Source organism: Triticum aestivum, chromosome 7A (assembly GCF_018294505.1).
Source record: "Triticum aestivum cultivar Chinese Spring chromosome 7A, IWGSC CS RefSeq v2.1, whole genome shotgun sequence".
Taxonomy (NCBI): domain Eukaryota; kingdom Viridiplantae; phylum Streptophyta; class Magnoliopsida; order Poales; family Poaceae; genus Triticum; species Triticum aestivum.
Genome location: NC_057812.1, coordinates 191,335,974 through 191,349,248, shown reverse-complemented (window position 1 = coordinate 191,349,248; position 13,275 = coordinate 191,335,974). Strand labels below are relative to the sequence as shown.

Below are 13,275 nucleotides of genomic sequence, written 5' to 3'. Positions count from 1 at the left end.
CTACGCTACCACTTCCTCCTCTTACCACTACTACTACTTGTACCGCGCCGCGCCCTCTCTTCCTCTCTTTTGTTGTGCTCCTCTCCTCCTCTGCTGTACATCTCTCTCTTATCTCTCCCAGAAAATTCCCTCTCCGTCCAGCCAGCCCCTCTTTTTTTCCCCCTCTCGCCGAGAAAAAAGAATAGTTTCTACCCGGGCCTGGGCCGCCGGAGCGAGCTTCTGGCCGCGCCCCACCGCCTGGGGTCTCCCGGCGCCGGCTGGATCTGAGGACGAGCCGCGGTTCGCTCGCTTCTTCCTTCAAGGTGCGCGCCGCCTCTCCCTTCTTTCGTACGTAGCTTGTTCATGTCTCTGTTTGGAGCTTTGGATTTGGGAACTCCGGTAGCGCGAATCTGATGATTTGTGTCGGTCCCAGCACAGCGTCCGGTGGTTTGGATCCATTTTTTTATGCTCGGGAAGCTGCGGTGTCGCTGGATTTGATTTTACTTTATTTTCCACGGCTGCCGTTTTCTTATGCTGATCACGCGGATTGCTTTGATCCGGGGTGTTTTACTTTTCTGTTGATTTGGTTCGGGTTTTCACGATTGGGCCGGCGACTTTCGGTGGATTTCACTGTGGCTCGTGACCCTTCTACAGCAGTCTTTGTCGTCTAGTTCAATTTCAATTATCGGTTTTCCTCCAGGAGCCATCCTCCGTTTTTAGCAGCAAGCGTGAAATGATTCCTTCTGCATACACGTTTTTTTCAGATGGATTTTTTTAATGAAAATAACATAATTTTCCTTAATTTAATTGTCACCATGTTTTCGATTATAGATTTTTTTACTAATAGGCTTCCCTTATTAAATAGGCAAAAAAGGAACGCTCAGTATTTAAATAGAGTTTAATAAAATAAATTATATATTTATTCGCTAAGGAGATGTCAAAATCTATGTATTTTAGCTTTATCCGCTAAAGCGTGCTTAGGTGCGCACGAACTGAAAATATCTCAACTTTCAAAAAATATATAACTTTCATATAAAACAACTTTTTGTACCACTTTCTTCGCACGAACAAATAGTCCATTTCGTTTCCTTTGCTTTTTCTTTTCCATTTCCATTTTCCTAATGGGCTATCTAATGCCATTTTTTAGTACTAGAAATCGATCATTTTAAGTTTTCACATTAAAAATAAGCACCTCCTAATGTTTCTTAGTAGTTTCAGCCCGACAAAATCAATATTGTGATGTCTTTGTTCCCTTCATTTTTATAACTCCTGTTTGATATTATTCCCCGCATTTACGATGCTTGTTGCAAACCGCATATTGTCCGTAGATGATTCGCAAAGTTGTGATAGAATATAGTTCATTCAAATGTGAACAATGATATGCTTGCAGTACCTATTGACCAGTGGGGAATATATACTTGCAAGCAACCATTGTGAATTATAGAAGGTACCGAGAGCAGAAGATCCCAAGACTAGTGGTTTGTACTTTTGTAGTGGGACTCCTACTTCTTTATGCTGGTCGGTAAATTGAGGCGGAGTCCACGGGCCTACGTGCCCATCGAAACCTAAAAATCTTCTTAATGTAGATGGCGGCAAGATGTCCCAATTAGGAAGTAGATATATATTATCCATGGTTTTATATTATTGTTACGTTGATGCAAGACGTCTATGTGGCGCAGCATGATTGTTCCTGCATGTTTTGAAAGCTTTTCTTTGTTTGAATTGAAAAGGCGGTTCCTTGGGTGCTGGTTTATGGTTTTATATCCTTCTCCGTCCTAATGAGTTCTACTAGCACACATTTTTAATAATTGCTTGTCACAACTACACAGGTTTCTTGCAAATTTGGGTGATCTTGAAAGCTCGTGAAGAAGGGGTTGTTGGCCAAGTAAAAGATCCTGGAGCTGGCTTAGGGTGTTGTCCATAAAAAAAATCATGGGTGCTCTCTGCGATTACTGTGGGGAGCATAGGTCCATGGTTTACTGCCGATCCGATGCGGCTTCTTTGTGCTTGTCATGCGATCGCAATGTGCATTCAGCTAATGCTCTTTCTCGGCGCCATACGAGAACACTTCTGTGTGACCGGTGTGCTTCACAGCCTGCCATGGTCCGCTGCCTAGAAGAGAACACCTCACTTTGCCAAAATTGTGACTGGAATGGGCATAGTGCTGGATCCTCTGCTGCTGGACACAAAAGACAGAACATAAACTGCTATTCGGGGTGCCCATCATCTGCAGAGCTTTCGAGAATGTGGTCATTCATTTTGGATATTCCTAATGTGGCTCCTGAGCTGAATTGTGAGCAAGTAATAAGCATGATGAGCATCAGTGACAGTGCTGTCAGTAATGGAGACAATGCTCAAGGGGACAACAGTTTGTTAGATATGGCTTGCGCAACACTTGATGAAGAAGACAAGCAAAAGTCTGTGATAGGCTCATCTTCTGAAGCTGGTCTGAACCTTCTTACACCTGCTAATAATCAGACAGCTGTATCTGTGGATTCGACGACAGCTAAGGTGCATTAAGATTTTCACATATCCTTCCACATGTAGAACTATTAATAAACTTATGCTGTTGCATATACTACTACAGTACTATCCCGCTATGCCGTCGTTTTAAGATAGCCAGCAGCTTTCCTCCCTACAGTTGGCGAGTTCTTCACTTGCACCATATGTCATGATTTTATTTCATTTTGTGCACGCACACTGCAATTGTATATTTTTTGTTACTTACTATACAGAATTTATTGCAACTTAGTAAAAATATATACCCCTACTGGATACAGAATTTATTGCAACTTAGTAAAAATATATACCCCTACTGGATACAGAATTTATTGCAACTTAGTAAAAATATATACCCCTACTGGAATTTTTTCCAAAAATAAACGCTGCCTACAATATGCTAGCATTGGTGGGATTACAAATGAATCTTGATTCTTGCCATGTCATGGGTCATTCAGGACATTTTTGGAAATGTGAGCATGACAAGGTTACATGGCATCCCACCAGTGGAGTGATATGTAAGATTCATTTTCAGAAACAAATTAGGGTGAGTTTCTTTTAGAATATTTTTTTTAAATCTTTGTTTTGGGGAACAAATTAGGATGCACTTTTGTTATAATTAGCATATGTAAGTGAATATTAACACAAGCCAGATGATAGGAAAGCTGTGCGTATCACACAAACTAATGCTGTGCTTAATTGGAATGAATACCTGCCATATTTATAACTATTGGTGGTCTACTACCACCTATGGGGTAAATAGCTAACCATGTAAAGTTGTAAACTATTGGCCATTCATTATGAGTAATGAATGGTCTACATGTAAGTTAGCGTACCGTAAGCATCTCCTTAGTGAGTTCTAAGTTGGGAATTGTATATTGTCTATTCCTTCTCTGCCTTTGTTTTGGCAGCAAGAATGAATGGGAAAATTTGCAGATGCGTACAGATAAAAGACTTAACAGGATCTTCCCTCATTTGCATTTGATTTTCTCTCATATATTTCTTTCTCTGTGGACTGGCATATGCAACATCTATAGGCTTCCTCTCTTTAAGTTCTTACCCTGCCCCGTGCTTCTTCAGATATTAATTTTTCACTAATGTGTGCTTATGATTTCCTTGTGCAGTATACGCCAGACAAACATATGTTCAGCAAGGACAGCATATATGAAGATTTTTCTATGGATGATATTGATCTGAGTTACGAAAATTATGAAGAACTATTTGGTAACTCTCATATTCAGACTGAGGAACTCTTTGATGATGCTGGCATTGACAGTTACTTTGAAGTTAAGGAAGCGACTGCTGTGAATTCTGATGAGGTTTGTAGCTTATTCCCACTAGCCATTTATTTAGTTAGAAAAGATGTTTTATAGGTGTTCACACTGATTGTTATGGTTTCCCTTTTGAATTACAATCATTGCTAAGAAAAGCATCAGCTGTCACTTTTGAATTACAATCATTGTTGAAAAAGCATCAGCTGTCACTTTTTTCTTTGTCATATTGCATTGCTTTTTCTTTCTTTTCTTTTTTTTGGCTGACCTCAAGATTACTTGGTTTCAGCAGCCCAAGCCAAAGCAGCCGGCTGCTAGCAATGCGTTATCTGCTGACTCTGGGATGTCAAATCCAGCAGTAAAAGAAGATGATTCCAGTCTTTGTATTCCTGTGAGGCAAGCTATTTCCTATTCTGGCTTTACTGGTGAGAGCATTCCTGAAGAATACCAGGATTGTGGTGTATCACCAATGCTCCTTATGGGCGAGCCTCCATGGCTTCCTCCTGGTCCTGATGGCTCATTTGCTGGAATTAGAGACAGTGCTATCACACGGTACAAGGAGAAGAAGAAAAGAAGAAAGTAAGTGCCTTTATTATTAAACTTCCTGTGTCTTTTTATTTCTGGAAGGCGTTGCATATTTACTTGTAACCATGTGGTAATTTTTAATCATATACAACAAAAATATTCTGTAGCTTGTATATTTTCTGACATGCTACTGCCTATGTAGCTCTATCTCCTATTTTTCCTTGATAGTTAGCTGACTATTCTTCATCTGTTGTGGCTCTTTTGATAGGTTTGACCACAAGATCAGGTATGAATCTCGCAAGGCTAGGGCGGATGTGAGAAAGAGAGTCAAGGGACGGTTTGTTAAGGCCGGTGAAGCGTATGACTATGATCCGCTCGACACAAGGAGCTACTGAATGCAGAAAAGCATTGTGCTTAGGTTAGCTTAAACCAGTGCCTATTGCAGCTGGGATAAATCGATAAATCAGACGCTGAAGCAATCATGGCATACCCACCTCTGGAAAGAAAAGAACAGAAAGCAACCAACGAGGCAAAAAGATTTGAAAGTTGTGCAAGTTTTCAACGCCGTTTCTCCTGTTCCTTCTGTACAGCGGATGGAACTCGCGTCTTCTATTGCTTCCAGAGCAGTTTTGGTGAATGAAGACAACGCAACTAGATGGACTTCCTGCGTTTTTCTCCCTTTCTATTGACTATGTGGCATCCACCTACCCTGACTGCGGTGTTTTCGGCGGTATGCTTCCAGATTGTGTTCTCTTAGGCGAAAGATGGCTGTAGTTGTGAAGTATCCTGCTGCGTTATATTTTTATGTGAATTCTGCTGCAATCCGGAGTTTTGTGTGCAATTATGCATGTGTAAATACCAGGTCGGAAATAAGCCGGTGCTTGTAAAGTTTGTTGTTTCAAGCTGGTGGTGGTGATGGAGCCCATGTAAACTTGCCACCAATTTTGTGTGCTCACCCTGCCCAAATAAGGAAACCTTCAGACCTAGTCAATGCTACTATTTGTACTTGAGCATATATATATGCTTGGATATGTCATTTTTGATCATCTGATTGGCCTCTAGTTGCTCTGAAAAATGTCACATTTATCCTCGCACAATTTCACTGAGCCAAGGTGCTCAAAGAGTAGAAATGTAATTGTATCAGGCATGCTTGTTACTGATGTACCATCCTATCAGGCATGATTCTCACTATTGTGTTTCGATGTATTGAAAGTCTCAAGAAAAAGTGTATGTACACGCCGGATATCAGGCTTCATAACAGCACACATGGCCGAAGAGACCTGACGATTTGGCTTAACTATGAAACTGGTTTCCCAGAACTCCAGGTATAAAGGTTCAGCACACATGGCCGAAGAGACCTGACGATTTGGCCTAACTATGAAACTGGTTTCCCAGAACTCCAGGTATAAAGGTTCAGCACACATGGCCGAAGAGACCTGTCGATTTTCCTTGAGTACAGTGTTGAAAAGAATGGTGATTTACCTATAGGGAGTTTACAACTCCAGGGACACTTGCCGGTGCTGGTCATCTAACATGATTTACCTATCTGAATACTAATCAATCTACCTTCTTGGCCCTTCTTTTAGTTCTCCAATCGGCCCTGCGTGGAATCATCCTCACTATGTACAATCCTTGCCAAAACTCAAAATTGGTCATCACAGACCAGAAGATGCTTTCTGGTGATCCATATATCTATGTGCACCAGCAAAAATGGCTCCTAGTTAGCTGGTATGAGTTCCTTCTCAAGTTGGCTGAGTGTGCAGCAGCGAAAGTAGGATGCGAAAAATGGCTCCTAGTTAGCTGGTATAAGTTCCTTCTCAAGTTGGCTGAATATCTTCTTGAGGCGAGAAGACAACTTGGATGCCACCTCCTGCGTGATCTTCTTTCGATTCTTGCAGCTCTTTAACCATGCCATACCAATAAATACTTGGACACTGGATGACTTCTGCTTGGACGAAGTCTGCTCCAACTGGTATCGAATATGGAGCTGTGGAAGTTATGTAATAACTATGTCAGAGTCAAAAAATCTGAAATCTCAGTTGTGACAAAATGACGAGAACATAGACAGTAGTTGTTGCCTTTGACAAAGCTAATGAACTGAACAGAGACTACCTTTCTCATGCTTAGGTGTAATGCATACATGGGTAAACAATGTGATTGTTTTGTATATTGTGTACCGACAACTTTTTAAATTCAGGATAGCCACGTCACCACAATGACCACAGAAATCTTATTGAAAGGTTTTCAATTCAAAAGGATAATCTTATTGAGAGTCACGAACAAAGCAACCAAGATATATGTACTGTGTTCAGTTAACCAAAATGAGGAAATACATAGAACAAAAAAAGAGGACATACAAATTCAAGATTATCAAGTTAACAAAAGGTCATTTGTTTGGCAACAAAGATGTCATGACAACCATCAAGAGGAAGGTGTGACCAAGAAAGCAACATAAGAAGAGCAGGCAAGAATACGACAAGATTAACAAGATATAATATCATGCACAATTGAAATATATAGCTAATATTAAGATGTTTAATAAAAATAAAAATAAACATTACAATGCCAGAAAGTCATTTCTTACATTGAAAAATTCGCCGAGTGGGATACCTTCAAGTGTCATCACTTCTTCAACGAGCCATCCATTCTTATCAGGCAACGGGGACTTCTGTTGGGTGCTCATTACTTCCCCCTCACGGCGTGCCACTTTCTTGTCAAGCCTGCAGTGGACTTGTCTCTGGTGCACATCGGCCCTGACTGGTTCCCATGCTGTCACAGAGTAGTCCATACAGCCAACTTTCTCCATAATTCGACGCTCCACAGGGCCACCCTCAAATATGCCCATGAGTACTGGAACCTGGATGAAACATAGTAGTTGCTTTCAATCTAAAATTGTAACTGTTTCAATTGTTATACATCACATAGTGGATTGTACATCATTATCAGAATGAGATAAGGAAATCTTACATCAAAAGGTATTGTAGATGAGAATACTTCCGACATTTTGACATCCTCTATGCCTAAGAAAGATCCACCTTCCTCATTTTGGAGGTCTTTCGTTTCTGATTCCTCTTCTACCAGCTGAATTTTTTCTTCAGGGGTCAAAGACCTCGCCTTCCACAGTGCCATTATTGTTCTGCAAAGTACGCAATTCACATTTTTTAAGAACATGCTCATGAAGAGAGAAAAATAAACCGGACAATAAATTGGTGTCCCTTAAGTAGTTTATTGTGATGGCCAGCCACATATGACGAGTTAATGTTTATCATCCACGAAACTAACTTACTTATGTGCCGCGTTGAATGACACAAAGGATTGGAGATGAAACTTGAGTCTCCCTTCATCGTCCAGTTGCTTTGCTCCATGCCTTGCATCCATTCCTCTGCCCTTGCGAAGAGTAATCAGCAGAGATGGGCTTCCCATCGAAGATAGAGTTGCAGGGAGCAATTGAATCTCTTCAATATCTTCCCAAAGAAAGAAGAATTTTGTTTTGTGGCCAAAAAGATTTGTGTAGAACCCAATAATTCTTGGGGATAAAAACAAGCGACCCTGCAAGACAGCCATAAGACTAAGCAGCCAAGCAGTCATACGAAACAGATGTTTATGTCTAACTAAGGTGTTAATTCAGATTAACAGTAGCATGACCATGTGAAATATGACACTGATTACTGGTAATCATAAGTATGCTTAAGTGGTTAACAGACAATATTTGATAGTCCCTCCGTCCCATAATGTAAGACGTTTTTTGACACTAATAATGTAGTGTCAGAAAACAACTTACATTATGGGACAGAGGGAGTACCTTTTTATAGTAGAGCAGGAAAATCGAAACAAGGCAGAAAGATGAATAATTATATTGTTTTAACTGGGTTCAGAAACTGAATAAGTTTGAACAGAATCTTTGTACTACATCATACTGGCTGAAAATAGTGACCACCATTGTAGATTTGCATACTTTTGTAATCTGGAATTACAGTTGTGCCTATAGCTGACTCAGGATCCCAGCTGACTCTTTAATTTGAGGATACTGAATCCACTTTCTCAGCACATGGTACTGTATTACAAAATGAATGAGGATTTGCTTGCAGTACAACAGAAACACAGCAGAAGCAAATAAATTTACCTGTGTGAGCATCTTGCGCTTTAAATGGCAGGTAAAATCATTGATAAGGAATTCTTCTGGTGGCAAAGAAAAGATCTTCTGGAACTCTAGGTTCGTGTGAGGTGATCGCATAGCAATCTGCATAATGAGATTGGCATCAATCAAGTCATGGACTGATTATATGTACCGTATACACCTTTATTTGTTCTGCACACTTGTGCATTTCAAAATTTCTCACTAAAATTGTAGACAGGTGTTGCATGTGATAAAAGAAACATACTAAATGACAAATAAGCATGCAAACTTTGGTCTTCTTGGTAACAGTGCAAATGACTATATTCTTCTAGAACTTTTAGCAAGTGAACATTTTCCAAGTTCTAATATGCTCTACATTTATAAATTCTATGAATGTACACAATTGTAGTATTTGAGTGATAGGCACATATGGTCCTAAGAGTATGATTTGGTTTTATCACTTGATGATAGGGAATAGAGACCTTACCTTTCTGCCAACCTCTTTCTCCATCCTGTCCAGGTAATCCTTCACAACTTCTGTACCCCTTGAATTGTTCAAGAAAATTCTCAAATGTAATTTTGATTGACATGCTTGAGCCAGCTTTCCCTTGAGAGGAATCCAAATGTCGGCAAGCTCAGATATACTATATTTCAAGAAATTTACTTCAACGTGACCAAGGGAGGCAACTTCATCAAAGGGTCCATCAAAATCATATACGTTTATTTCCATCACTGAGGGTGGGTCTTCCATGGCATCAAATTCAAAAATTTCTGCAAATTTTGAAAAGGTTATAATGAAACCTTGCCACTCGAAAGACCTAAAAATACTTACAAATAAATAGAGGTTTCTTTAAGCACGTTAATACATTTTGGTTATTGGGAGTTCTACAGTTTACAACTATGTGAATTAAAGCAAAATGCTAGCAAATGTAAATAGGTCAAATAGAGATGGCTTCAAATATGTTCTAGCGAGTTATCAATACTCCCTCCGTTCCAAAATAAGTGCCATGACATTTATTTTGGAACAGAGGGAGTAGCTAGTAAATATTGCAAAATAAATAAATTATAAGCTGGATTCAAATGCATTTCTAACGAGTTATGAGATGGCTAGTAAATATTGCAAACAAATTAAATTATAGCTTTACCATTCCACTGAGGCTCAAGAGTGTGAAACTTAATCGAGCTTGTCTTTGTCTGTCCATTGCAAGTAAATACAACATATGGATCAGAGTAACCAGATGACTTTGTTGCTGATAAGTTGGTCCCATCTATCAAAGCAACAGTCAGCAACCAGCCATCGCCTTTTGCTTTGACACCATGATCACCGCCTACACATTCCAAAAGACCATGTAAGCAACGTTTGCTGATAAGTGCAGATTATGAGAGTATATGTCCAGACCGGGGGCATTCCCTCTTTGAAAAAATAAGAGTATATGTCCATAATAATAACTGAAGATTCTGTTGAAGAAAAATAAAAAGTAACAGTAACCCTTTTTTGCATCAGAATATTCGTAAAGAAGCATTTTTATCTTGTCACTGAAATTATTCGCAGTGTTCTGTTAAATAACACATGAGTTCATGCATAATGCTTCTATTCCTACTAGGAAAAAGAACGGGAGTAAAACCAGAAAGGAAATATGAGCTACCTCTTTGCCTCCTTGCCTGGACAAACCGTGCAATCATATTAAGGACACGTTGTCCTTGCAGAACAAGAACTCCACAAACCACAACTTCACCAACAGAATCTGGCAAGTCCAGGCCAGGGAACTCGAGACCTTGAATTATACTAGGACTTGCAAGGATGATGTGTGCAAAAACATAGATAAACGCAACAACGGAGGATACAACAGTAAAATTTCCAAAGATTCGGAATGCTAGTTTCCAATCGGATTCTGTTTCCGGTTGCACTGAAGACAAGCTTTCATTATTTGTTGTTGTATCTTTTGCATCAACTGGTCTGACATTTTGAGCCAGAAGTTCAGAGAACTGACTGAAGTTGTCCTTCAGTCCTTGTTTTGCACCATTTTCTATCATGCCCTTCATCATGGTACTTTGCATGAAATTTAAGCGCCACGAGATTACAAGCCGTGAAGATCTTTCATCATCTCTTAGTTCAGGCCCTGGCATTATACAGGTTAAAATCTCCACCCTAAAATTATTGCCAAAAGGGACTTCAGGAGTACTGACATCTGCTAAAACTGCATACATATCTCCATCTGCCTTGAGATATGTCACGTCTTCTGTTGCTTTCACGGCCTTAACTAGTTTAGTAGCAGCTTTTGTGTAGGTTATAACCCTCTTCAAGATCTCACCATCATTTTCAAGTCTCCATTGTTGAATATCCAGACCGGTAGTCCCTTGCATCTTCGCTAGTGATTGCAGAAAGTCTGAACTTGGTGAGAAAAGAAGTGTATTCAAGTCATTGGGTGCAACGGCATAAACCTGATCAATAAGAATTCCACCTGACAAATTTCCAGGCATATCATTCCCTTCATGCTTAGATGCAAAGGCTTTTAGTAGTTCATCAAATGACATATTTGCACTAGTTTCAAAATCCTGCTCATCAGAAAGTTGTGAGCTTGTTAATGGCATTTCTTCAAGAGTGTCCAAACCACGGTCATGCTTGAACACAGGTGGAACAGAAGCTTCTGTGTCTTTTGGTTTTACTGAAAAAAATTGATTTAGCCGGTTGACAAATGATGGACCAGCATTTGATTTATCCTGCTTAGTAATTTCTGCTTCATCAGTAACTGGTGGCGACGTGGATAGTTCTATAGGAATATTTGGCAAAGAAGATCCCTTCCTTAATTCACTTGATTTGTCTGAACTTGATGCAAAGTCGTCTGAAGCCCAATGTGCAAGTGTCGCTGTCTCTTCAGGGTAACTTTGAGATAGAGATATGGTAAGATGAATTTCTCCTACAGAATATTTTAGCAGCGTGTAAATAGTTGCCCACACTGAAAAATAGGCTGCAGTCTATGCACAAATAACCAAAGAGGATAATCATGTCGGTGAGATAGGCACCATTCTTATTCACCTCATTACAAGCCAAAATAGTGAATATTTGATGCTAATAGAAAAAGAGTCCCCATAGTCTAGTTTTCTATAATTCCTAACAGATTAAGTCATTAAATACATCATTCAAGGGATAAACAGCTGATAGTGGGTTGGAAGCTAAGGATAAGTATAAAAAAGGCAGTAAAGCTATGACAGGCATACATCCACTACTGTATTGATTATGTCAGAAGTTTTGGATAATCTGGGAAGCAATATGTTCCCAGAAATGATAAGGAGCTGCTAATTGTTTCATAGCCCAACGGCGTGGCACCCTGTTCCTCAGGAACCAACTATAGATTGATTCATAGCAACTGCGGCTGGTGGGTTATCGTATGAATTCTCCCTAGACCTGTTGCTTGCGAGCCTTCAGATGAGTACACAATTAACTAAGAAAAGAATATGAACAACATGATGTATGGAAGGTCACGGACAGAAGCTATTGCCGAAAAGAGGATGCACCAAGGAGGGTTAAACTAGCACAACCCCATCTATCACAACACTGGGTCGGTCACTGTCCAACTACACGAATTCAGAAAAATCAACACCACATTATCATCACCATGAAACAATTATATTTAACTAAGAAAAGAACAGGGGAAAAAATGATGTGTGGAAAGAAGATGGTTACCGCAATCTCTGATCTTGGACTTCTTGCTCTTGGGCTGCAGCGGGTACCAGCGCGTCCCGAGGGAGCGGTTGTCGGCGTCGAGCACGGCGGAGAGGGGCACCTTGACCTGGCCGAGGAAATCGTCGGAGAAGTACTTGTCCTCGTCGGTGATGCGTATGAGGAGCTCCTCCTTGAGGTCCCCGACCCGGAAGGCGAACTCCTCGTCCCACACGGGGTTGGCCGACTTCCTGATCACCTTGGTCTTGGCCCGCTGCCTCCCCAGCTGCAGCTTGGCGTACGGGTCGCCCAGCCCCTGCGCCTCCGCCGCCGGGAGGTTGCGGGCCTCGATGACATGCACCACAAGCCTCATTTCCTTTTCTTTCCTTTTTCTGTTGTTGTTGTCAAGATTGATTTGGGCGGTCTGCGTGGTTCAAATCAAATCAAGAAGCTTCGACCTCTTCTTTAACCTTTTCTTTCTTCAGACTGAAGCCAGGTTCTTGGGGAAGTAATTCAGAAGGAAACCATGGTGGCGGTTGGGATCGAATCAAATCAGCGAGAAGTACCAGAAGAAGAAGTTGTTCGCCTGCTGGGTCGAGGAAACGCGGGAGAGAGCTGAGACCACATAAAGTTGGAAGCAAGCAAGCGAGCAAAACGAAACAAACAATCCAGATTGAAGCGCGGCGAATCCGGGGGAAACGACCGGGCGCTTTCCAGAATGAAGCAACAAAAAGGAAGGGGATCCCCCGAAAGGCCAGGAAATAGAAGATTCGAGAAAAGGAACAGCGATGAGCGCCGCGCGGACTGGAGGAGGATGCACGGCGAGTCGAGTAGGGCTCGGGGCCTGGCGGAGAGCGGGGCGGGTTTCCGGCGGCGGGAGGAGGGTTTCTTGGGGGAGGGAGGGAGGGGGAATGGGCGGTGGGTTTGGGGCATTGAAGACTTCGATTTGGGGAGGGAGAAGAGGAGATGGAAAATGAGGGAGAATTTTTGGAGAAAAGGAGTGACTTCACTGCCCGCGTCGCCTCCCTCCCTCTGCTGAGTCTGCTGCTGACTTTCAAACGGCCGCAGCCCCCGCAGCCGCAGGTGAAGGTCGTGCGCGCACCGCCGCCCTTCTTCTTTCTGCCCCCGAAATTGCGTCCCTCACGCCCGTTTTACCACGCTCATCATCACCGGTATGCAAAAAACAGCCCATAAAGTGTACCCTTTACCAAGTACGATTATTA

General features: G+C 41.4%; 2 protein-coding genes across 3 annotated transcripts; one reads left to right on the top strand and one right to left on the bottom strand.

Annotated features, from left to right (window-relative positions):
* On the top strand, positions 1–5,335 carry LOC123150352 (zinc finger protein CONSTANS-LIKE 9). 2 transcript variants are annotated; one of them, XM_044570218.1, is made up of 5 exons: positions 1–302; positions 1,809–2,490; positions 3,603–3,797; positions 4,039–4,328; positions 4,543–5,335. In XM_044570218.1, the coding sequence occupies exons 2-5, from the start codon at positions 1,912–1,914 to the stop codon at positions 4,667–4,669; spliced, it is 1,191 nt and encodes a 396-aa protein (XP_044426153.1). In that variant the 5' UTR covers positions 1–302; positions 1,809–1,911; the 3' UTR covers positions 4,670–5,335. The 2 variants fall into 2 exon arrangements, with proteins under 2 accessions (XP_044426153.1, XP_044426154.1); XM_044570219.1 differs by having other exon boundaries at positions 26–302; positions 4,042–4,328.
* Positions 5,336–5,680: 345 nt separating this feature from the next.
* Positions 5,681–12,849, bottom strand: LOC123150350 (C2 and GRAM domain-containing protein At1g03370; the record flags this gene model as incomplete). The annotated part of the gene is given in 9 exon segments (XM_044570217.1): positions 5,681–6,261; positions 6,859–7,131; positions 7,242–7,410; positions 7,561–7,823; positions 8,398–8,514; positions 8,879–9,162; positions 9,537–9,719; positions 10,038–11,309; positions 12,077–12,849. Coding segments are annotated over 9 exon segments (3,105 nt in total). The 3' UTR covers positions 5,681–6,066.
* Positions 12,850–13,275: the final 426 nt, after the last annotated feature.

Excerpts from the sequence above, each read along its gene's own strand:
- LOC123150352 (XM_044570218.1), top strand. The coding sequence starts at position 1,912 with ATGGGTGCTCTCTGCGATTACTGTGGGGAGCATAGGTCCATGGTTTAC. Across the intron at positions 2,491-3,602 it reads TGGATTCGACGACAGCTAAG|TATACGCCAGACAAACATAT; the intron begins GTGCATTAAGAT and ends TTCCTTGTGCAG. Across the intron at positions 4,329-4,542 it reads GAGAAGAAGAAAAGAAGAAA|GTTTGACCACAAGATCAGGT; the intron begins GTAAGTGCCTTT and ends CTCTTTTGATAG.